Source organism: Sardina pilchardus, chromosome 21 (genome assembly GCF_963854185.1).
Source record: "Sardina pilchardus chromosome 21, fSarPil1.1, whole genome shotgun sequence".
NCBI classification, from domain to species: Eukaryota; Metazoa; Chordata; class Actinopteri; order Clupeiformes; family Clupeidae; genus Sardina; species Sardina pilchardus.
The window spans coordinates 22,705,383-22,729,032 of record NC_085014.1 but is presented as its reverse complement, the minus strand read 5'-3'; the positions used below and the strand labels follow the sequence as shown (position 1 = coordinate 22,729,032).

At 42.6% G+C, this 23,650-nt stretch overlaps 5 protein-coding genes across 5 annotated transcripts in view; all 5 read left to right on the top strand.

Annotated features, from left to right (window-relative positions):
* The first annotated feature begins 3 nt into the window (after positions 1-3).
* Positions 4-3,423, top strand: LOC134068585 (protocadherin gamma-A10-like). Its single transcript, XM_062524267.1, has 3 exons — positions 4-379; positions 1,667-2,442; positions 3,400-3,423. Exons 1-3 carry the CDS (start codon positions 4-6, stop codon positions 3,421-3,423), a joined length of 1,176 nt encoding a protein of 391 aa, XP_062380251.1.
* A 98-nt stretch (positions 3,424-3,521) lies between these two features.
* Positions 3,522-6,023, top strand: LOC134068583 (protocadherin gamma-A6-like). Its single transcript, XM_062524266.1, has one exon. It carries the CDS (start codon positions 3,522-3,524, stop codon positions 6,021-6,023), a length of 2,502 nt encoding a protein of 833 aa, XP_062380250.1.
* A 512-nt stretch (positions 6,024-6,535) lies between these two features.
* Positions 6,536-23,650, top strand: part of LOC134068448 (protocadherin gamma-A11-like) — a 119,124-nt gene continuing 102,009 nt past the window's right edge. The window contains exon 1 of the mRNA XM_062524067.1: positions 6,536-8,920. Within this exon, the coding sequence (XP_062380051.1) occupies positions 6,536-8,920 (2,385 nt within the window). The remainder of the gene's footprint in view (positions 8,921-23,650) is intronic.
* On the top strand, positions 12,479-14,884 carry LOC134069398 (protocadherin beta-16-like). The gene has a single exon (XM_062525362.1). It carries the CDS (start codon positions 12,479-12,481, stop codon positions 14,882-14,884), a length of 2,406 nt encoding a protein of 801 aa, XP_062381346.1.
* On the top strand, positions 20,370-23,539 carry LOC134069397 (protocadherin gamma-A11-like). The gene is made up of 2 exons (XM_062525361.1): positions 20,370-22,763; positions 23,468-23,539. Exons 1-2 carry the CDS (start codon positions 20,379-20,381, stop codon positions 23,537-23,539), a joined length of 2,457 nt encoding a protein of 818 aa, XP_062381345.1. The 5' UTR covers positions 20,370-20,378.

Genomic DNA, 23,650 nt, shown 5'->3' with positions numbered 1-23,650 from the left:
ACCATGACCGCTGATAAAGGGCGTGTGCGCTCATACGTTGGAGTGGCCATCTGTAATCGACAGCACTGGCAAGTAATATTCTTACTGGCGACATTTTGTGATATTATTGGCGCACAGATTCGTTACTCTATTCCAGAAGAGATGAAAGTTGGCTCGCTTATTGGGAATGTTGCTCAAGACCTGGGACTTGATGTGAAAAGGCTTAGATCGGGCCGTGCCCGTATCGTCACTGGAGAAAGCGTACAGTACACGGAGCTCAAATCAGACAAAGGGATACTGGTTGTGAGCGAGAGAATAGACCGAGAGCAGCTATGCAATGAAATGACCCCGTGCAGCTTCAGTTTTGAGATTATTCTAGAAAATCCAATGGAACTACACCAGATCACAGTTGAAATATTAGATATAAATGATAATGCGCCAGTATTTCGGAAAACTGAAATCCATTTTGAGATAAGTGAAGCAGCTACACTTGGCTCGCGTTTTCTGCTGGGTAGTGCCGATGATCCTGACGTCGGAATAAATGCACTTCAGAATTATATACTTTCTCCAAATGCTAATTTTGTTTTAAAGCAGCAGTCGAATCCAGATGGCAGTAAATATGCAGAAATGGTTCTCCAGAAAGCTTTAGACAGAGAGGAGAATCCACGGCTTTCTTTAAAGCTTATAGCAGTGGACGGCGGAAATCTGCAAAGATCTGGCACTGTTAATATACATGTTACCGTACTAGACGCTAATGACAATGTACCCGTGTTTAACCAGACCGTGTATAAATCGACTGTGATGGAAAATGCACCGAAAGGTACTTATGTGACGACAGTTAATGCAACTGATGCTGATTCTGGTTCTAACGGAATGATAGTCTACTCTTTTGGTGACGTGAAAGAGGATTTGAAAGAAATATTTAGCATTGACGAGTCCACAGGCACTATCTCTGTTGTCGGATCCATCGACTTTGAACAAAATAAACGATATGAAATTAGAGTTGAAGCTAAAGACCAAGGGGGATTCTCTGGTACAAGTAAAGTTGTTATTGAAGTCATAGATATTAATGATAATGCGCCAGTTATGAACGTCATGTCCTTTTCTAGTCCCGTGTCTGAGGATTCTCTCATAGGAACGACGATAGCAATACTAAATGTCAAAGATGCTGATTCTGGTAAAAATGGTGAAGTTACATGCTCAATAGACAGAGGCCTTCCATTCAATATTAAATCATCTCTTACAAATTATTATACTTTAGTCACGGACGCATTATTTGACCGCGAAACACTCTCTGAGTATAATATCACAATAACATCTACCGACTCCGGATCTCCACCTCTCTCTACTGTCAAGACGCTGCGCCTAACGTTGTCTGATGTCAATGACAACGCACCCATTTTTGAGCAGAACATATATTCAGTGTATTTAATGGAAAATAATTCTCCCGGGTTGTCCATTTTCACAGTGAAGGCGAGAGACTTGGATGCGAATCAAAATGCCAGAATCTCATATTACCTAGATGAAAAGCAGAGCGATGGAACTTCGGTATCTTCCTATTTATCTATAAATTCTGAAACCGGAGTTTTGCATGCTGTGCGTTCCTTTGACTTTGAGCAAATTAAGCAGCTAAGTTTTATCGTGAAAGCTCAAGACGGTGGCTCGCCTCCTCTGAGCAGTAACGCCACTCTTAACGTGATCATTCAGGATCAAAATGACAATGCGCCTCAGATTCTCTATCCGATACAATCCAGTGGATCCCTTTTGGCTGAGATTGTGCCTCGGTCAGCAGATATGGGCTACCTCGTCACCAAGGTGGTGGCTGTTGATGTGGACTCTGGACAGAATGCCTGGCTGTCTTATAAACTACATAAAGCTGCGGAGCGAGCCTTGTTTGAGGTAGGCGCTCAGAATGGAGAAATAAGAACCTTTCGGCAAATTACTGACAAAGACACGGTAAAGCAGAGACTAACAGTTGTTGTGGAGGACAACGGACAGCCCTCTCGCTCAGCAACAGTCAATGTTAACGTGGCTTTGACGGACAGCTTTCCTGAAGTGCTCTCGGAGTTCAGTGACTTTACGCATGGCAAGGAATACAACGACAGTCTGACCTTTTATTTAGTGCTGGCCCTCGCTGTTGTTTCATTTCTTTTCATTGTGTCCATCATAGCCATACTATCGGTGAAGTGCTACAGATGGAGACGTGAGCGAATGTTTTATAAATCTAACGGAAATCTGCCAGTCATTCCGTATTACCCGCCCCTTTACGCAGACGTAGGAGGCACGGGTACTTTACAGCATGTTTATAATTACGAGGTGTGCAGAACAATGGACTCCAGGAAAAGTGATCTGCAATACCCTAGACCTTGTAGTGAAAGCATCATAAGCCTGGACACGTGTGGAAAAGATACACTCTCACGTGCCAACAGGGAGAGACTGACCCTGGATGATACAAACCATCAGGTGAGCTGGATATCTTTACTTGATTACGTTCTGTTATCGTGCTCCTTTTTCCTCCTGTGTATTTAACAATGAAGTGGTGCAATATTTAAAGTTACAATTTTCTTACCATGACATATCATGTGTATAATTTTGACAACATCTACACTATCTATAAAATGTATACGACTTGGCGTTAAGTTTCCCTTCTCGGTTGCTAGCCATGGTGCTGAAAGCTTAGTTTGCTATGTGGTAAGACAGTCGAAAAGCTTATTTTTCATGAGTTTTATACCATGTATGTCTTGTCGAGCAAAAGAGAATAGTTTTAGGCAGTCAAATGAACTAAGCAAACGTATTGTCAACTGCAGCTTTGACATGATACATACTGTATGAAAATACGTTGTCCTATAGTTTAAAAATACAGCCAGCGAGCAGAAAAGAACAATTTGCCGTGATGCCCCCCAGGTTCTACTCTAGTTTTTGTCCATATTTTTTTCAGCCAGGTGTAGTAATCAATCCTCTGTAGTTATACCAACTTTATAGTTTATCCAATGGACAAATATTGTATAAGTCAAATCACGAATAGGCCTAATTATTGGTCAAAATATGTCCACTCTAGTCTGTTGGAATCGAATCAACTCATATCTTTTCATACAATTTTCTACTTCGCGAATATGTGATGTAGCCTATGTCTGTGATTCTACAAATTATAGGTTAGCTTTGTGCATATGATATCAACTATCCATCACGTCATCTGCTGAAAACAGCATTACCTTGTTGATATCTTACTCTTTGGTGTGTATACGTTTGTTTCCATTCCACATGGTCGTCTCATTCCTACTTGCAAATTCAAAGGTGGATATTCTAACTTTGGACTCTGAGTGCCGCTGTTGATCAGGAGAAATTTTTATGGACTAGAGAACTTGCGTCAGCAATCAGTAGATCCTCCCATAACGTTGCGCTCTGTGATGTGTGAGGTAGTCTTCATTCTTTATGCGTCTCTAAAGGACTATTCACTTGACGGAGACTGGACTTATGGTGGATCTTAAATGATTATATTTTGTTTGTTAAAGGATTCTTAAGCCTTTTTTTCGAGGATTACCATGGCCACCGATGAAGGGCGTAAGCGTTCATACATTGGAGTGTCCATTTTTAATCGACCGCACTGGCAAGTACTATTGTTACTGGCGACATTTTGTGATATTGTTGGCGCACAGATTCGTTACTCTATTCCAGAGGAGATGAAGGTTGGCTCGCTTATTGGGAATGTTGCTCAAGACCTGGGACTTGATGTGAAGAGGCTTAGATCGGGCCGTGCCCACATCGTCACTGAAAGCGTACAGTACACGGAGCTCAAGTCAGACAAAGGGATCCTGGTTGTGAGCGAGCGAATAGACCGAGAGCAGCTATGCGGCGAAATCACCCCATGCAGCTTCAGTTTTGAGATCATTCTAGAAAATCCAATGGAACTACACCAGGTCACAGTTGAAATACTTGATATAAATGATAATACGCCTGTATTTCGGAAAACTGAAATCCATTTTGAGATAAGTGAAGCAGCTACACTTGGCTCGCGCTTTGTGCTGGGGAGTGCCGATGATCCCGACGTCGGAATAAATGCACTTCAGAATTATATCCTTTCTCAAAATGCGCATTTTATTCTAAAACAGCAGTCGAATCCAGATGGTAGTAAATATGCAGAAATGGTTCTCCAGAAAGCTTTAGACAGAGAAGAGAATCCACGGCTTTCTTTAAAGCTCGTAGCAGTCGACGGCGGAAATCCGCAAAGATCTGGTACCGTAAATATAGACGTCACCGTACTAGACAATAATGACAATGTCCCCGTGTTTAACCAGACCGTGTATAAATCCACTGTTATGGAAAATGCACAGAGAGGTACTTATGTGATGACAGTTAATGCAACGGATGCTGACGCCGGTTCCAATGGAATGATAGTGTACTCTTTCAGTGATCTGAAGGAGGATTTAAAACAAATATTTAACATCGACGAGACCACAGGCACGATTTCTGTTAACGGTGCTATCGACTTTGAACAAAATAAACGATATGAAATACGAGTTGAAGCAAAAGACCAAGGAGGATTCACTGGTACAAGTAAGGTTATCATAGAAGTTATAGATATTAATGATAATCCGCCAGTTATGAACGTCAGGTCTTTTTCGACACCCGTGTCTGAGGATTCTCCCATAGGAACGACAATAGCAATACTAAATGTCAAAGATGCTGATTCTGGTAAAAATGGTGAGGTTACTTGTTCAATAGACAGAGGTCTTCCATTCAATATTAAATCATCTCTAGCAAATTATTATACTTTAGTCACGGACGCATTATTTGACCGCGAAACATTGTCTGAGTATAACATCACCATAACAGCTATCGACTCCGGATCCCCCCCTCTTTCTACTGTCAAGACACTGCGCCTAACGCTATCTGATGTAAATGATAACGCACCAGTTTTCGAGCAGAAAACGTATTCAGTGTATTTAATGGAAAACAATTCTCCTGGATTGTCCATTTTCACAGTAAGGGCGAGAGATTTGGATGCGAATCAAAATGCCAGAATCTCATATTACCTAGATGAAAAGCAGAGCGATGGAACTTCGACATCTTCTTATTTATCTATAAATTCTGAAACAGGAGTTTTGCATGCTGTGCGTTCCTTTGACTTTGAGCAAATTAAGCAGCTAAGTTTTATCGTGAAAGCTCAAGACGGTGGCTCACCTCCTCTGAGCAGTAACGCCACTCTTAACATGATCATCCAGGATCGAAATGACAATGCGCCTCAAATTCTTTATCCGATACAATCTAGTGGATCCCTTTTGGCTGAGATTGTGCCTCGGTCAGCAGATGTGGGCTACCTCGTCACCAAGGTGGTGGCTGTTGATGTGGACTCTGGACAGAATGCCTGGCTGTCTTATAAACTACATAAAACTGCGGAGAGAGCCTTGTTTGAGGTAGGCGCTCAGAATGGAGAAATAAGAACTATTCGACAAATTACTGACAAGGACACAGTAAAGCAGAGACTAACAGTTGTTGTGGAGGACAACGGAAAGCCCTCTCGCTCAGCAACAGTCAATGTTAACGTGGCTTTGGCGGACAGCTTTCCAGAAGTGCTCTCGGAGTTCACTGACATGACGCATGACAAAGAGTACAACGACAATCTGACCTTTTATCTGGTCCTGGCTTTAGCCGTTGTCTCATTTCTTTTCATCGTGTCTATCATCTCAATCCTGTCAGTGAAGTGCTACAGATGGAGACGTGAGCGGATTTTTTATAAATCTAACGGAAATCTGCCAGTCATTCCGTATTACCCGCCCCTTTACGCAGACGTAGGAGGCACGGGTACTTTACAGCATGTATATAATTACGAGGTGTGCAGAACAATGGACTCCAGAAAAAGTGATCTGCAATACCCTAGACCTTGTAGTGAAAGCATCATAAGCCTGGACACGTGTGGAAAAGATACACTCTCACGTGCCAACAGGGAGAGACTGACCATGGATGATACTACCCATCAGGTGAGCTGCATATCTTTACTTGACAACGTTCTGTTATCGTGTTCTTTTCCCCTCCTGTGTATTTAACGATGAAGCTCACTCAAAAACGCTACAGTACATTTAAAGTCTTTTTGTATTACATATTATTGACGAGGATATGATTGCACGTAGTTAAGCTGCCGGTTGCTAGCCATGGTGCTGAAAGCTTAATTTGCTATAGAGTCAGACAGTCGAGGAGCTTACTTGGTGTTTGGTTGCTGCTCTATGTCATATAAGAGGACCTGTCAGTTGCTTTACCTGCAGTACAGCACATCGGTCTGCAAGTGCCGCTGTTGGTTAATATGTTGAGGGGAATCGTGCACTATATTAAGCTAGTGTACGTCCTCCGCCCCTGCATAAATGGGACGACAAAGCTGTGCAGAAAACACGACGACATTTACCGAATGTTTCTCCTTTAAACCAGTATCTTTGGATAACCCACTTGATACCTTGTCTTTTAGACAACATACCTTTTGATTTGGGGAATATTTCAATACTACAATTCATTTTTGAGGATTCTATTCAGTGTTTTCTATCCAAAGAAAATGTCGGACAGAACAATGGCTTGGCAAGTACTGTTGTTTGTTTCTCTCTTTGGTCTCAGTACCGTGCATGGACAAATCAGTTACTCGATTCCAGAAGAAATGCCGAAAGGCTCTGTAGTCGGAAACATAGCACAAGATTTGGGTCTGGATGTAAAAAGGCTTAAGTCAGGGAAAGCTCGTGTTTTCACCGGAGACGGTACTGAATACATAGAACTCATGACAGAAAAGGGGATCCTGCTTATCAAAGAGAGGATAGACCGTGAAGCCCTGTGCGGTCAGACAACGCCTTGCGCACTACATTTCCAGATCATTTTAGAAAACCCGATGGAATTTTTCAGTGTTACTGTTCAGATTACAGATATCAATGACAATGCGCCATTTTTTTCAGTGAATGAAATCAAATTTGAAATAAGCGAGTCATCTCTCCTCGGTTTCAGATTTACATTAGAAAAAGCCATCGATAATGACGTTGGAATCAATGGCCTTCAAAGCTACACTCTAAAACCCACCGACGTGTTTGAATTAGAAACACAAACACAGTCTGACGATACCAGGAGTGTTGAAATGGTTTTGAAGAAATCCTTAGACCGAGAGAAAGAAAAGCATTTATCTTTACTCTTAACCGCTACAGATGGAGGCGATCCTCAGATGTCGGGGACGGTGCAAATATTAATTACAGTTCAAGATGCAAATGATAACGCTCCTGTTTGTTCCCAGAGAGTTTATAAATCGAGTGTTTTAGAGAATTCGCCAAAAGGAACCTTATTAGCCACGGTGAGTGCGACAGATGCAGATGAGGGATTGAATGGCAAAGTAACATACACACTGTTAAAGCCTGTCGGTGACATAGCCGCAATGTTTCAGATAGATGACACCACCGGTGTGCTACAGCTGATAGGAGAGACCGACTTTGAGAAATTCAAGCGCTATCAAATTGCAGTCCAAGCGAAAGATCACGGTGGCTACGCAGACACATGTAAAGTTGTTGTTGATATCATCGACACAAATGATAATAGACCAGTTATAAAAGTAATGTCCAAATCGACCTCGATACCAGAAAATTCTAAGTCCGACACGGTTGTATGTATTCTTAATATTCAAGATTCAGACTCAGGGGAAAATGGTAATGTTCGGTGTTCTATAGATGAAAATTTGCCATTTATCTTGAAGTCTACGTCAAACAACTTCTACAGTTTAGTTACAGACGGTGAATTAGATCGAGAGAGAGACTCCGCATATAACATATCTGTGACGTGCTCGGATGAAGGCGTGCCCTCTCTATCTAGCAGCGTCACTCTCTCCTTACAGATATCAGATGTGAATGATAACGCACCCGTGTTTGAAAGGAGCGCGTATGAAGCCTCCATTCCAGAAAATAACTCACCTGGCCTCTCAATTTTCACTGTGAAAGCCATGGATATGGATTTTAATCAGAATGCCCGAATTTCATATATGTTGGAGGAATCCTCGGTCAATGGGTTAGCAGTCTCCTCCTATGTATCAGTTAATGCTGAGAGTGGCGTCATTCATGCCGTGCGCACTTTTGATTACGAACAGATAAAACATTTTAATTTCCGTGTGAAAGCACAAGACGGAGGGTCCCCACCGTTAAGTACCAATGTTAGTGTTAAGATAAACATTCAAGATCAAAATGACAATGCACCTCAGATTCTGTACCCAGTGCAAACTAGTGGCTCACTGGTAGCTGAAATTGTCCCTCGTTCTGCTGATGTTGGCTATCTCGTCAGTAAAGTGGTGGCTGTTGATGTAGATTCGGGTCAGAATGCCTGGCTCTCATATAAACTACAGAAAGGGACAGACAGGGCGCTGTTTGAAGTGGGCGCACAGAATGGAGAAATAAAAACTATTCGCCAAGTCATTGATAAAGATGCTGTGAAACAAAAGCTCACTATTATTGTGGAGGACAACGGACAGCCCTCTCGCTCTGCTACAGTCAATGTGAATGTGGCTTTAGCGGACAGCTTTCCTGAAGTGCTCTCGGAGTTCACCGACTTTACGCATGACAAGGAATACAACGACAATCTGACATTTTATTTAGTCCTGGCCCTTGCAGTTGTTTCATTTCTTTTCATTGTCTCTATAATAGCCATACTGTCGGTGAAATGCTACAGATGGAGACGTGAGCGGATGTTTTATAAATCTAACGGAAATCTGCCAGTCATTCCGTATTACCCGCCACTTTACGCAGACGTAGGAGGCACGGGTACTTTACAGCATGTTTATAATTACGAGGTGTGCAGAACAATGGACTCCAGAAAAAGTGATCTGCAATACCCTAGACCTTGTAGTGAAAGCATCATAAGCCTGGACACGTGTGGAAAAGATACACTCTCACGTGCCAACAGGGAGAGACTGACCATGGATGATACAAACCATCAGGTGAGACGCATATCTTTACGTTCTGTTATTGTGTTCTTTTCCTCTCCTGTGTATTTATGATGAAGTTCACTCAATAATGCTGCAATACAGTCACAGTTTTTGTATATATTATTGACAAGAACGTGTGCACAATTTAGCTTTCGGTTGCTGGCCATGGTGCTGAAAGCTTACTTTACTATGGAGTCAGACAGACGATGAGCTTACTTGGTGTTTGTTAACTGCTGTCTGTCATTTTAGAGCACCTTGTCTGTTACTTTACCTGCAGTACAGCAAATCGGTCTGCAAGTGCCGCTGTTGGTTAATATGTTGAGGGGAATCGTGCACTATATTAAGCTTGTGTACGTCCTCCGCCCCTGCATAAATGGGACGACAAAGCTGTGCAGAAAACACGACGACATTTACCGAATGTTTCTCCTTTAAACAAGGATCTTTGTATATCCTGCTTGATTCCTTGTCATTGTTCGATAGTATAACATTTCTTGGTGGATTATTTCGATACTGCAATTCATTTTGGGGATTGTATTGCGTTTTTGTATTCCAAAGAAAATGTCGGACAGGACAATGGCTTGGCAAGTACTGTTGTTTGTTTCTCTCTTTGGTCTCAGTACCGTGCATGGACAGATCAGTTACTCTATTCCAGAAGAAATGCCGAAAGGCTCTGTAGTCGGAAACATAGCACAGGATTTAGGTCTGGATGTAAAAAGGCTTAAGTCAGGGAAAGCACGCATTTATACCGGAGACGGAACTGAATACGTAGAGCTTATGAGAGAAAGGGGGATCCTTCTTATCAAAGAAAGGATAGACCGTGAAGCCCTGTGCGGACAGACAACGCCTTGCGCGCTGCATTTCCAAGTAATATTAGAAAATCCGATGGAATTTTACAGTGTTACAGTTCAAATCACGGATATTAATGACAATGCGCCCAGTTTTTCAGTAGAAGAAATGACGTTTGAGATAAGCGAGTCTTCTCCCCTCGGTGCTCGATTTACGCTAGAAAAAGCCATAGATAGTGATGTTGGAATCAATGGCCTCAAAGGCTATGCACTAAAGCCAAGTGATGTGTTTGAATTAGAAACACACACACATTCTGAGGACACGAAACGTGTTGTAATGATTTTAAAAAGACCCCTTGATCGAGAGAAAGAAGATCGGTTATCTTTACTTTTGACTGCTACCGATGGAGGTGATCCGCAGATGTCTGGGACAGTGCAAATACGCATTTTGGTACTAGATGCCAATGATAACGCGCCGATTTGTTCTCAAAGTGTGTATAAGTCTAGCGTTTTAGAAAATGCTCCAAAAGGCACCGTGTTAACAACAGTGCGCGCTTCTGACTCCGACGAAGGTATTAATGGTAAAGTAACATACACACTGTCAAAACCTGCCGCTGATATGACTGGATTATTTAGAATAGATGACAGTACCGGTGTAGTCACATTGATAGGAGAGTCTGATTATGAGAAAATCAAGCGCTATCAAATTGATGTTCTGGCAAAAGATCACGGAGGTCTCTCAGATACATGTAAGGTGATTATTGATGTGATCGACGCAAACGATAACAGCCCAGTGTTGAATGTCATGTCCAAGTCGTCATCAATACCTGAAAACTCTAAATCCGGTACTGTCGTTAGTATTCTTAATATTCAGGACGCAGACTCGGGGGAGAATGGTAATGTTCAGTGTAATATAAATGAAAATATACCATTTATCTTGAAGTCTACATCAAATAATTTCTACAGTTTAGTTACAGACGGCGAATTAGATCGAGAGAGAGACTCCGCATATAACATATCTGTGACGTGCTCGGATGAAGGCGTGCCCTCTCTGTCTAGCAGCGTCACTCTCTCCCTACAGATATCGGATGTGAATGATAACGCACCCGTGTTTGAAAGGAGCTCGTATGAAGCTTCCATTCCTGAAAACAACTCACCTGGCCTCTCAATTTTCACAATAAAAGCAATGGACATGGACTTTAATCAGAATGCCCGAATTTCATATATGCTGGAGGAATCTACGGTTAATGGGTTAGCAGTGTCCTCCTATGTATCAGTTAATGCTGAGAGTGGCGTCATTCATGCCGTGCGCACTTTTGATTACGAACAGATAAAACATTTTAATTTCCGTGTGAAAGCACAAGACGGAGGATCCCCACCGTTAAGTACCAATGTTAGTGTTAAGATAAATATTCAAGATCAAAATGACAATGCACCTCAGATTCTGTACCCAGTGCAAACTAGTGGCTCACTGGTAGCTGAAATTGTCCCTCGTTCTGCTGATGTTGGCTATCTCGTCAGTAAAGTGGTGGCTGTTGATGTAGATTCGGGTCAGAATGCCTGGCTCTCATATAAACTACAGAAAGGGACAGACAGGGCGCTGTTTGAAGTGGGCGCACAGAATGGAGAAATAAGAACTATTCGCCAAGTCATTGATAAAGATGCTGTGAAACAAAAGCTCACTATTATTGTGGAGGACAACGGACAGCCCTCTCGCTCTGCTACAGTCAATGTGAATGTGGCTTTAGCGGACAGCTTTCCTGAAGTGCTCTCAGAGTTCAGTGATTTTACGCACGACAAGGAATACAACGACAATCTGACTTTTTATTTAGTCCTGGCCCTCGCTGTTGTTTCATTTCTTTTCATCGTGTCCATCATAGCCATACTATCGGTGAAGTGCTACAGATGGAGACGTGAGCAGATGTTTTATAAGTCCAATGGGAATCTACCGGTTATCCCGTATTACCCGCCCCTTTACGCAGACGTTGGCGGCACGGGAACCATGCAGCATGTTTATAACTATGACGTTTATGGAACAAGTGACTCTAGAAGGAGTGATGTGAAATGTCATAGACCGTCCAATGAAAGTGTTATTAGCCTGGATGCTCGTGGAACACTTAGGTCTACACTCCCACATGTCAATTCAGAGAAACTCCTCATGGATGACCAGGTGAGTCTTATTGCTTTTGTAAGATATTGGAATCACACGTTCTGCATGCAGCGTTGGTATGTTGCTTTGATGCATTTGAAAAGTTACTGACATTTAAATTCAGTGTATAGCCCAAATGCGTTATTCTCGTGTTTCGGTTGCTGAATCTGGCTCTGACCATACCATAGGGAATATGCACTAGCATGTCCTGTACATAAGTGCTGTTGCCAGTAATGGTGTGTGCGGCATTATTTGCTTGACTCTTTGTGCAGTGGTGCCTGTGCTTAATATAACATAATATAGAACATGAATGGTGGTGATTTGTACTCTTCGAAAAGCCATGATGTGTCGTAGTGCAATGTGGGGATTGGACTCCGAGCGCCGCTGTTGGTTCACTTGTTCCAATTCTGTCTGGACGGCCGCTGCACCTCCTCTGTCAGTATGACTACATTTCGGAGAAGGGAGGTTCACTGGCAAACGCTTGTAATATAAACGAACACAAGAATACCATATTTCCCTTTCTGTCGACTCAACAACCTATCTTAACACGAGGAGGCATGTTGTGAGCCATTTGGAATATTTCCATCACGGATTTAAGTCACGGATTCCTGCTTTATATATTTTCTTGCGAGGAAAATGTCGGAGAGAACAATGGCGTGGCAAGTACTGTCCTTTTTTCTTGTAGTATGTCTCAGTTCGGTCTCTGGACAGGCCAGTTACTCGATACCCGAAGAGATGCCAAAAGGCTCCGTGGTAGGCAACATAGCGCAAGATCTGGGCTTGGATTTAAAGCGCCTTAGATCAGGCAAAGCTCGTATTTACACGGCAGACAGCACTGAATACATCGAGCTGAATAAAGAAAGAGGACTGCTCCTCATTAACGAGAGAATAGATCGAGAGGCATTGTGCGGACAGACGACGCCATGTGCCCTGCATTTTCAGATATTTCTCGAAAATCCTATAGAATTTTATCACGTTAATGTTGAGATTATTGATATTAATGATCACGCGCCGTTTTTCAAGAAAGGTGAAATACATTTCGAGATTAGTGAATCTGCTCTCGCTGGTGCAAAATTTGTCTTAGAGCAAGCTATGGATCAGGATGTAGGCGCCAACGGTCTTCAGAGATACTCGTTGAAACCAACTGATCATTTTGATATAAAATATGTAAGTCAACCAGATGGAGGCAAAATAGTTGAACTAGTTTTGCAGAAACACCTAGACAGGGAAGAGAAGGATAATTTATCCTTGGAGTTAATAGCTATCGATGGAGGAGAGCCAGCGCTTTCCGGAACTGCGCAGATACATATCACTGTTTTAGACGTGAATGACAATGCGCCTGTTTTTACGCAGGCAGCTGTTAAAGCTTCGGTGAAAGAAAATTCTCCTATAGGCACTGCTGTTGCAAATGTAAAGGCATCCGACTCAGATAAGAATTCTAACAGCAAAATTAGGTATTCAATCACAAACACTCTTGATGGTGTCCCCGCAATGTTTGATATAGATGAAGATAATGGGACAGTAAAAATAATTGGACTCATAGATTACGAAAAGGCTTCGCATTATCAGATTAATGTAAGAGCAAGCGACCATGGGGGACTGACGGATTCCTGTAAAGTCATAGTGGATGTTATTGACATGAATGATAACAAGCCAGACATTAAAATTATGTCAAAATCAAGTGCGCTGTCCGAAGATGCTAAACCAGGCACAGTAGTGACAGTAATAAACGTGCAAGATCCAGACTCAAATGAAAATGGAAAAGTGCAGTGTTCAATAACTGACAACATCCCTTTTGCACTAAAATCTTCATCAAACAATTTTTTTAGCTTGGTCACCGATGACGAGTTAGATCGAGAGAGAGACGCTGAATATAATATCAGTGTGACGTGCACTGATGAAGGCGTGCCCTCGCTCTTCAGCAGCGTCACTCTCTCCTTGCAGATATCAGATGTGAATGACAACCCGCCAGCATTTGAAAAAACTTCATATGATGCCTCCATCGCAGAAAATAACTCACCAGGCGCTTCTATATTAACAGTAAAAGCCAAAGATAATGACTGGAAGCAGAATGCTCATGTGACTTACATACTGGAGGACTCGACTGTAAATGGAGTCGCCATATCGTCTTTTGTGTCTGTCAGTGCCGATAGTGGCGTCATAAAGGCAGTGCGCTCTTTTGATTATGAGCAAATAAAGGCTTTTCAGTTCTTCGTGAAAGCGCAAGACGGTGGCTCTCCTCCACTCAGCAGTAATGTGAGTGTTAAAATAGCTATCTTAGACCAGAATGACAATTCGCCTCAGGTTCTGTATCCAGTGCAAACTAGTGCTTCACTTGTGGCAGAGGTGGTACCTCGCTCAGCAGATGTGGGCTATCTTGTCACTAAAGTGGTTGCTGTTGATGTGGACTACGGACAGAATGCCTGGCTCTCCTATAAACTGCTGAAAGCAACAGACAGAGCACTCTTTGAAGTAGGCGCTCAGAATGGAGAAATAAGGACTATCAGACAAGTCACCGACAAAGACCCCGTGAAGCAGAAACTGGCGGTTGTGGTTGAGGACAACGGGCAGCCCTCCCGCTCTGCTACAGTTAATGTAAACGTGGCGGTGGCAGACAGTTTTCCTGAAATGCTGTCGGAGTTCGCTGAGTTTAACAACGATAAGGAATACAATGACAATCTGACATTTTACCTCGTATTGGCCCTGGCTGTTGTTTCATTCCTATTCATTGTGTCCATCATAGCCATTCTCTCAGTTAGGTGCTACAGATGGAGACGTGAGAGGATGTTTTATAAGTCCAACGGCAATCTCCCTGTCATTCCGTATTACCCGCCCCTTTACGCAGACGTGGGAGGAACCGGCACTTTACAACACGTGTATAACTATGAGGTTTGCAGAACGACTGATTCCAGGAAAAGTGATCTGAAGTACGCCAGTCCACGTAGTCAGAGTATCATTAGCCTGGACTATACTGGAACACTTACGCATGGCAGAGAGAAGCAACACACTGAGGATCCTACTGGCCAGGTGAGCCTTATTTAAATATGAAGTCACTCACGTTGCTGGGGATGTGAATGAATTGGCACATAACAACTGTGCACCTCTGAAGCATCTTTATTTAATATTTGTATCATCAATATCAATGTTTTGGTAGGGCTGGTAGGAACATGCACTGACCTAATGTCCGTGTTGTCCATCCATAAGCTACACCATCATCATCGTCATTTATATTATTGTTATTATTATTATTATTATTATTATTATTATTATTATTATTATTATTAACATCTCGATCTGTCAAACTATCCATGTGTTGTCCCGACTGATTCAAATGTGCAAAATAATTCCGTGATATATAATTACAACCGGTCATTTTTGTCTTTTAAAACTAAGTTTACTTTGTTTTACATGGAAAATATCAGTTGTCTAAATGCAGTTCAGCTGATTTGACTCAGAGTGACGCTGTTGGTCAGCCTGTGAGTGTCCTGAATTGTCTTTCCTGTGTTACCTCCCCTCTATGTAACAACATAAGAACGAATGCACATAGAGCGCAGCAACAGCTAAAGAAAGACCACGATTGGATGTACTAGCGGGATTGCTTTCTTTCTGTGGACTATCTGGGCGCCATATTTATCTCTTTGTTTTTCGACTGCCAAACTGCATGATCACGGTCGCTCCTATCGGACTACGGTGATTTATTTCAGTTTAGATATGGATATGACAAACAAAACAAAGACATGGCAAGTACTCATTTTTATTTCCATGATCTCGGTGGGGTTAGTGTCCGGACAAGTGAGCTATTCGATTCCAGAGGAAATGGCTAAGGGCTCTTTGGTCGGCAACCTCGCTCAGGATTTAGGTTTAGATCCGAAAAGGTTGAAATCGGGTAAAGCTCGTATTTACACAAGAGACAGTGGTGAATACATTGACCTGAATAAAGACAGGGGCGTCTTATTAATCAAAGACAGAATTGACCGAGAAGCACTGTGCGGACAGACTACGCCCTGTGCTCTGCATTTTCAAGTCATTTTGGAGAGCCCAATGGAATTCTATAGTGTGACGATAGAGATAACCGATATTAACGACAATCCCCCACACTTTGAAAAAGAGGAAATGGTTTTTAGAATTAGTGAATCAGCTACAAACGGTGCAAAATTTGTGCTTGAGAGAGCTATGGATTTAGATGTCGGCATTAACGGCCTACAAGGTTATTCTCTTACGCCTTCGGAAAATTTCGCTCGCATGGTCCTGAAATGTGTGCATGTGGCGCTGGACAATGTGCTGATCACACAAGGGGGCCTCTCTCTCTCTGTCTCTCTCCCTCTCACTCACTCACTCACTCACTCACTCACTCACTCACGCACGCACGCACGCACGCACGCACGCACGCACGCACGCACGCACGCACACACACACACACACACACACACACACACACACACACACACACACACACACACACACACACACACACACACACACACACACACACACACACACACACACACACAGACCAGTGTATAGTGCTATGTGAAATAATGTGTGTATAGATAGAGTGATGCTATAAAATATTTGACTCACTGCTCTGGTTCTTCTGCTTTATGCCGTAGCATGCCCCAGTTATTCCTGTGGCTTCCAATAATCATATGCACATACATGTATGTTCGGGTTCTTCCAATTGGTTGAACTATGCAAAATAATCTATGACATTAATTTAGTTCCAACCAGTTAAAATTTATGGTCATTGTTATTAGCGTTTCAATGCCGTGAAATCCTTTTCTGTGTGTTTGTACTCGGACACTATCAGTTGTCTAAATGCAGTTCAGCTGATTTGACTCAGAGTGACGCTGTTGGTCAGCCTGTGAGTCTCCTGAGTTGTTTTTTCCCGTGCTACCTCCCCTCTATCTAACAACATAAGAACGAATGCACATAGAGCGCAGCAAGAACTAAAGAAAGACCACGATTGGATGTACTAGGGAGATCGCTTTCTTTCTGCGGACTATCTGGGCGCCATTTTCATTTCTTTGTTTTTCGACTCCCACACTGCATGAACACGGTCGCTCCTATCGGACTACGGTGATTTATTTCAGTTTAGATATGGATATGTCAAACAAAACAAAGACATGGCAAGTACTCATTTTTGTTTCCATGATCTCGGTGGGGTTAGTGAGCGGACAAGTGAGCTATTCGATTCCAGAGGAAATGGCTAAGGGCTCTTTGGTCGGTAACCTGGCTCAGGATTTAGGTTTAGATCCGAAAAGGTTGAAATCGGGTAAAGCTCGTATTTACACAAGAGACAGTGGTGAATACATTGGCCTGAATAAAGATAGAGGTGTTCTATTAATCAAAGACAGAATTGACCGAGAAGCACTGTGCGGACAGACTACGCCCTGTGCTCTGCATTTTCAGGTCATTTTGGAGAACCCTATGGAATTCTATAGTGTGACCGTAGAGATAACAGATATTAATGACAATCCTCCGAATTTTGAAAGAGAAGAAATTGTTTTTAGAATTAGTGAATCAGCTACAAATGGTGCAACATTTGTGCTGGAGAAAGCAATGGATCTAGATGTCGGCGTTAACGGCCCACAAGGTTATTCTCTGACTCCTTCGGAAAATTTCATTCTCAAATTATTACCTCAAGCAGACGGAAGTAAAAATGTCGAAATGGTTCTACGAAAACCTTTAGATCGAGAAAAACAAGACCAGATTTCTTTAGTTTTGACGGCTGTAGATGGGGGTGATCCTCAGTTGTCGGGCACGGCACAAATACGCATCAGTGTCTTAGATGTGAATGATAACGCGCCTGTTTTTACGCAGGCTTCTTACAAAGCTGTCATCACGGAAAATGCCCCAAAAGGCACATTGGTGACCACTGTCAGCGCCTCTGATTTAGATCAAGGTCCCAATGGCAAAGTAACATATTCAATTAGTAACACAGATGATGCTAGGCTTATATTTCAAATAAATGAATACAGTGGCGAAGTCTCTCTGATTGGCAGTGTTGATTACGAAAAGGCTCGTCATTATCAAATTAATGTACGAGCAGACGACCAGGGGGGGTTAACAGGCTCATGTAAAATTTTAGTTGATGTCATGGACACAAATGATAATGTGCCAAGCATAAGCATAATGTCAAAGTCAAATGTAATATCAGAAGGCTCGGCGCAGGGTACAGCAGTTTCCATATTAAATGTCCAGGACATAGACTCCGGAGAGAATGGCAAAGTCCAATGTTCAATTAGTGAAAACACACCATTTGCATTGAAAACTACATCAACTGATTTCTTTAGTTTGGTTACGGATGATGAATTAGATCGGGAAAGAAATTCTGAGTATAATATCACTGTGACGTGCTCCGATGAAGGATTGCCCACGCTCTCCAGCAGTGTCACTATCTCATTACAGATATCAGACATAAACGATAACGCGCCTTTGTTTGAGAAGAGCGCATATGTCGCATCTATTATGGAAAACAATTCCCCTGGCCTGTCTATATTTACGGTAAAAGCCAGGGACGTGGATTGGAACCAGAATGCTCGTGTTTCTTATATTCTGGAAGAATCTTCGATAAGCGGTGTGTCCGTCTCCTCTTATGTCTCTGTTAATGCAGAGAGCGGAGTTGTTCATGCAGTGCGCTCGTTTGATTTCGAGCAATTAAAGGATTTTACTTTTCATATAAAAGCACAAGATGGAGGTTCCCCTCCACTCAGCAGCAATGTCAGTGTTAAAATACTGATCCAAGATCAGAACGACAATGCGCCTCAGGTGCTGTATCCAGTGCAGACTGGGGGCTCCCTGGTGGCTGAGATTGTTCCTCGTTCAGCAGATGTAGGCTATCTGGTCACTAAAGTAGTAGCTGTTGATGTGGACTCTGGGCAAAATGCCTGGCTCTCATATAAGCTACAGAAAGCGACAGACAGAGCTCTTTTTGAAATAGGCGCCCAGAATGGAGAAATAAAAACTATTCGCCAGGTTACTGACAAAGATGCTGTGAAGCAAAAGCTCACTGTTGTGGTGGAGGACAACGGACAGCCCTATCGCTCTGCTACAGTCAATGTGAACGTGGCTTTGGCAGACAGCTTTCCTGAAGTCCTCTCGGAGTTCTCTGATTTTATGCACGACAAGGATAATGACAACTTGACTTTTTTCCTCGTCTTGGCATTGGCGGTGGTTTCATTTCTCTTCATTGTATCCATTATAGCCATACTGTCAGTGAAATGCTACAGATGGAGACGAGAGATAAGTTTTTATAAATCCAACGGACATCTCCCTGTTATTCCTTATTATCCACCCCTTTACTCCGACTCAGTTGGCACGGGTACTTTACAGCACGTGTACAATTACGAAGTTTGCCGGACAACTGATTCGCGAAAGAGTGACTTGAAATACGGACGACCGTACACCGAAAGTATCATTAGTCTGGATACCAGTGGAGCACAGACACTACGTCGTGCGGATCTGGACACACTGGTCAGCGATGATACTAAAGATCAGGTATGGTTTAAGATTTTATCTAACATATAGGAAAATCTCCAAAGACACGTCTCTTTTGTCATCCTTGTGAGAGAGAAAAAAAACATTATTTATTACACCTTCATCTCAAGTGCATCCTTGTTAGGTGTAGATGGTTACTGGGATCCCATATGTCGCTGATCATGGTCCTGAAATGTGTGCACATGACACTTATGCTGATCACAAAAGCACGTGGGAAGATTGGAAACCTCTCTCTCTCACACACACACACACACACACACACACACATGCACACACGCTCACACGCTCACACGCTCACACGCTCACACGCACACATTCACACACACACACACACACACACACACACTCACACTCACACTCACACTCACACTCACACACACACACACACACACACACACACACACACACACACACACACACACACACTTACATAGTACTACATGAAATGTGTTACGTGTAGATAGTGATGTGTTTACAATATTTTTTTTTCTGACACACTGTTTACGTTTTGGTATGATTTATGATAGACTGCCGTGGTTCTTTTGCTTCATGCCCTACTATGCCTTAGTTATTCCTGTGGCTGTCAAGGATTTTAGCATATCATCATAGGTCGTTTACATTGTTATCATGGTATCAACCCAGGGAGGTGAGGGTGGGAGTTGTAGAAGGAGTGCATTACTAGGTGCTGTTAATGATTTGGAATGCTTTAGTAAGGAAGACATACATGTGTAGTTCATAGGATTTGACTCAGAGTGCCGCTGTTGACCAGCATGTTGCTGCGAACGATGCAGATTTTATTTGAGTTCCTCCCCTATCTATACAAAAAAGGAAAGCGTAGCTGATAGAGCACATAGTCAAGAAAATGGAGTAGGACAAACATCGACGTTTTCCGTTTGGTTTTGTATGAATTGATAAGCGCATTAAGGATCATATTTGCGATATTCAGTGTAGAATTACACTGCGTCGATGTACTGAATACAATCTTGGAGTGGTGTGGAGAATCTATTTCGCTTGGATTTGGAGATTACTGGAGAGAACAATGGCACGGCGAGTACTATTGTTAATTTCGGCACTCTCTCTTGGTTTAGTGCAAGGACAAGTCAGCTACTCTATCCCCGAGGAGATGGCGAAAGGCTCTGTTGTCGGCAACATAGCGCAGGATTTGGGACTGGATCAAAAAAGGCTGATATCGGGTAAAGCTCGTATTTATACCGGAGAAAGTGCACAATATATCGAGTTGAGCAGAGAGAGAGGGATGCTCGTTATCAAAGAGAGAATTGACAGAGAGGCTCTTTGTGGACAGACGACGCCCTGCGCTCTCCATTTTCAAATAATTCTGGAGAAGCCAATGGAATTATATAGAGTTACGGTGGAGATTACCGACATTAATGACAATTCTCCACTTTTCACAATGAAGGAGATGAAATTTGAAATAAGCGAGCTTTCACAGCCAGGAACTCGGTTCGTGTTGGACACTGCAATTGACAATGATGTCGGCGTCAATGGCCTTCAGAGATACACGCTAAAGCCTACTGAATATTTTGCTTTGAAAATGCATAATTTGGCCGATGGCGCAAAGAGTGTTGAAATGGTTTTACAAAAGCAACTAGATCGAGAAAAACAAGAACGCATGTCTCTATTGCTCACCGCTTTAGATGGCGGAGAGCCTCAGATGTCTGGCACGATGGAAATCATTATAACGGTTATAGATGCAAACGATAATGCCCCGGTTTGTTCTCAGTCTATTTATAAGACCATCGTAAAAGAGAATGCACCAAAAGGCACCATTCTGACAACAGTTAGGGCATCCGATGCTGACCAGGGTTCGTATGGTATTGTCACATATGCTCTGTCAAGCACTGCAAAAGGTTTAGCAGAATTGTTTCAGGTAAACAGCAATGATGGCATGTTGACATTAATAGGAGGCATCGACTTTGAAAAAAATAAGCAATATCAGATTTCAGTACAAGCGAAAGACCAGGGTGGCCACTCTGATTCCTGCAAAGTAATCGTGGATGTCACAGATGTAAATGATAACAGTCCCGTCATAAATATAATTTCTGAATCAAATGAAATATCAGAAAATTCAGAAACTGGGACTGTTGTAGCTATGATGAATATACAAGACGCAGACACAGCCGAGAATGGCAATGTGAAATGTGCTCTTAATGAGGATATCCCTTTTATCATACAGTCTTCATCCGATGGGTTTTATAGTATTGTCACGGATAATGTACTGGATCGAGAGCAAGTCTCGGTGTATAACATTACAGTTGTATGCTCTGATGACGGCATGCCATCTCTGTCTAGTAGCGTAATGCTCTCCTTAAAGATAACAGATGTAAATGATAACGCACCTGTGTTCGATAGTGCTATGTATGAGGCTTCCATATTAGAAAATAACGCACCAGGTGTTTCAATATTCAGCATTAAAGCAAAAGACGCGGACTGGAACCAAAATGCCCGTGTGTCTTATATTCTAGAGGATTCGTCCGTTAATGGAGTGCCTATATCCTCTTATGTATCTGTTAGTGCTGACAGTGGAGTCATTAATGCACTTCGTTCTTTCGACTTTGAGCAGATAAAGAGTTTTCAGTTCTATGTGAAAGCGCAAGATGGAGGATCCCCTCCGCTGAGCAGCAATGTTACTGTTAGGATACATGTTCAGGACCAGAATGACAATGCGCCACAGGTACTTTATCCGGTTCAAACCAGCAGCTCTGTGGTAGCTGAGATTGTGCCTCGTTCCGCAGATGTGGGCTACCTTGTTACTAAAGTGGTGGCTGTTGATGTGGACTCTGGACAGAATGCTTGGCTGTCATATAAACTGCAAAAAGCGACAGACAGAGCACTGTTTGAAGTGGGCGCTCAGAATGGAGAAATAAGAACAATACACCAAGTCACTGATAAAGATGCTATCAAACAAAAGCTTGTCATTGTAGTGGAGGACAATGGTCAGCCCTCCCGCTCAGCCACTGTTAATGTCAACGTGGCTTTGGCGGACAGTTTTCCTGAGGTGCTCTCGGAATTCACTGAGTTTACGCATGACAAGGAATACAACGACAAACTGACTTTCTATTTAGTCCTGGCCTTGGCTGTGGTTTCCTTTCTTTTCATCGTGTCCATAATAGCCATACTATCTGTAAAATGTTACAGATGGAGACAGGAGAAGATGTTTTATAAATCCAACGGGAATCTTCCAGTCATCCCGTATTATCCTCCTCTCTATGCTGACGTAGGTGCTACAGGAACATTGCCACACGTGTACAATTATGACGTGTGCAGAACTATCGATTCTAGAAAGAGTGACATGAAATATGACAGAACGTACAGTCGAAGCATCGTCAGTCTGGATACTAACGGAACATGCACACTGCCTCATTTGCAACCAGAGAAACTAGTTAACGAGGACTCCACGGACCAGGTGAGCCTTAAACTTATCCAATTAAGGCCACTGATTGAGTGTGGACTGATTGAGTGTTTCATAGTGTTGTGATATGTGTTGTAATGTCTTGCACGCTGATGGCTAAAACCTTGGAATATTTTGGCGCTGGCCTTGGTGCTGAAACGCTGCATATGGCAGGTTCTGGGACCTGTGTTTAAGGCTTTCTTGTAAGGGTTATTGTATAATGTCCGCTTCTGTCTGTACTTTAATAATTATTTTGTTATAGCTAAGTCCTGTCTTATTTACTAAGACAATTCAGCTGGACAAACACCCATATTCATGAGCGAATTCACATTGTGTGTGTGTGTGTGTGTGTGTGTGTGTGTGTGTGTGTGTGTGTGTGTGTGTGTGTGTGTGTGTGTGTGTGTGTGTGTGTGTGTGCGCGAGAGAGCGAGAGAGAGTGAAAGTGAGTAGGGGTGGGGGTGCATGTGTGTGTAAGAGGGAAAGGGAGAAAGGAATGGAGAGCAGGGTAGAATGTTACTCGTGTTGTTTAAATTACATGTTGTATACAGTAAACTAAATAGCTGGATGAAAATGGTGTGATTTACGCATACGGCGCGATTAAGAGAAGTATCTCTTCTGGGCTTTGTATTTTCTCCTATATTCAAGCATGTGCAATTGCGTGATCTTGACTCACAGTGCCGCTGTTGGTCAGCATGTTGTCGTGCATCGGGCATGCACAGCACAAATCAGACAGTGACACCTCCCCTGTTGGAAATCGTGAAAGGAAAGAGAAGCTGCATAAAGAGCAGTAAAGAAAGACAGAGAGGAAAAGGGCAGACGTGTGTGGATATTTTGGCGTGACGATATTTCTCTTTTTTTTATTCACAAGAGGAATTGCAGAACTTACAACTTACATTCTCGGG

What these genes read in the sequence shown, in the direction of transcription:
- LOC134069398 (XM_062525362.1), top strand. Translation starts at nt 12,479, where the DNA reads ATGTCGGAGAGAACAATGGCGTGGCAAGTACTGTCCTTTTTTCTTGTA.
- LOC134068585 (XM_062524267.1), top strand. Translation starts at nt 4, where the DNA reads ATGACCGCTGATAAAGGGCGTGTGCGCTCATACGTTGGAGTGGCCATC. An exon ending in AAATCCAATGGAACTACACC is followed by an intron (nt 380 to 1,666) that starts AGATCACAGTTG and finishes GCAGTAACGCCA; the next exon opens with CTCTTAACGTGATCATTCAG. An exon ending in TGGATGATACAAACCATCAG is followed by an intron (nt 2,443 to 3,399) that starts GTGAGCTGGATA and finishes TGTGTGAGGTAG; the next exon opens with TCTTCATTCTTTATGCGTCT.
- LOC134069397 (XM_062525361.1), top strand. Translation starts at nt 20,379, where the DNA reads ATGGCACGGCGAGTACTATTGTTAATTTCGGCACTCTCTCTTGGTTTA. An exon ending in ACGAGGACTCCACGGACCAG is followed by an intron (nt 22,764 to 23,467) that starts GTGAGCCTTAAA and finishes GGGCATGCACAG; the next exon opens with CACAAATCAGACAGTGACAC.
- LOC134068583 (XM_062524266.1), top strand. Translation starts at nt 3,522, where the DNA reads ATGGCCACCGATGAAGGGCGTAAGCGTTCATACATTGGAGTGTCCATT.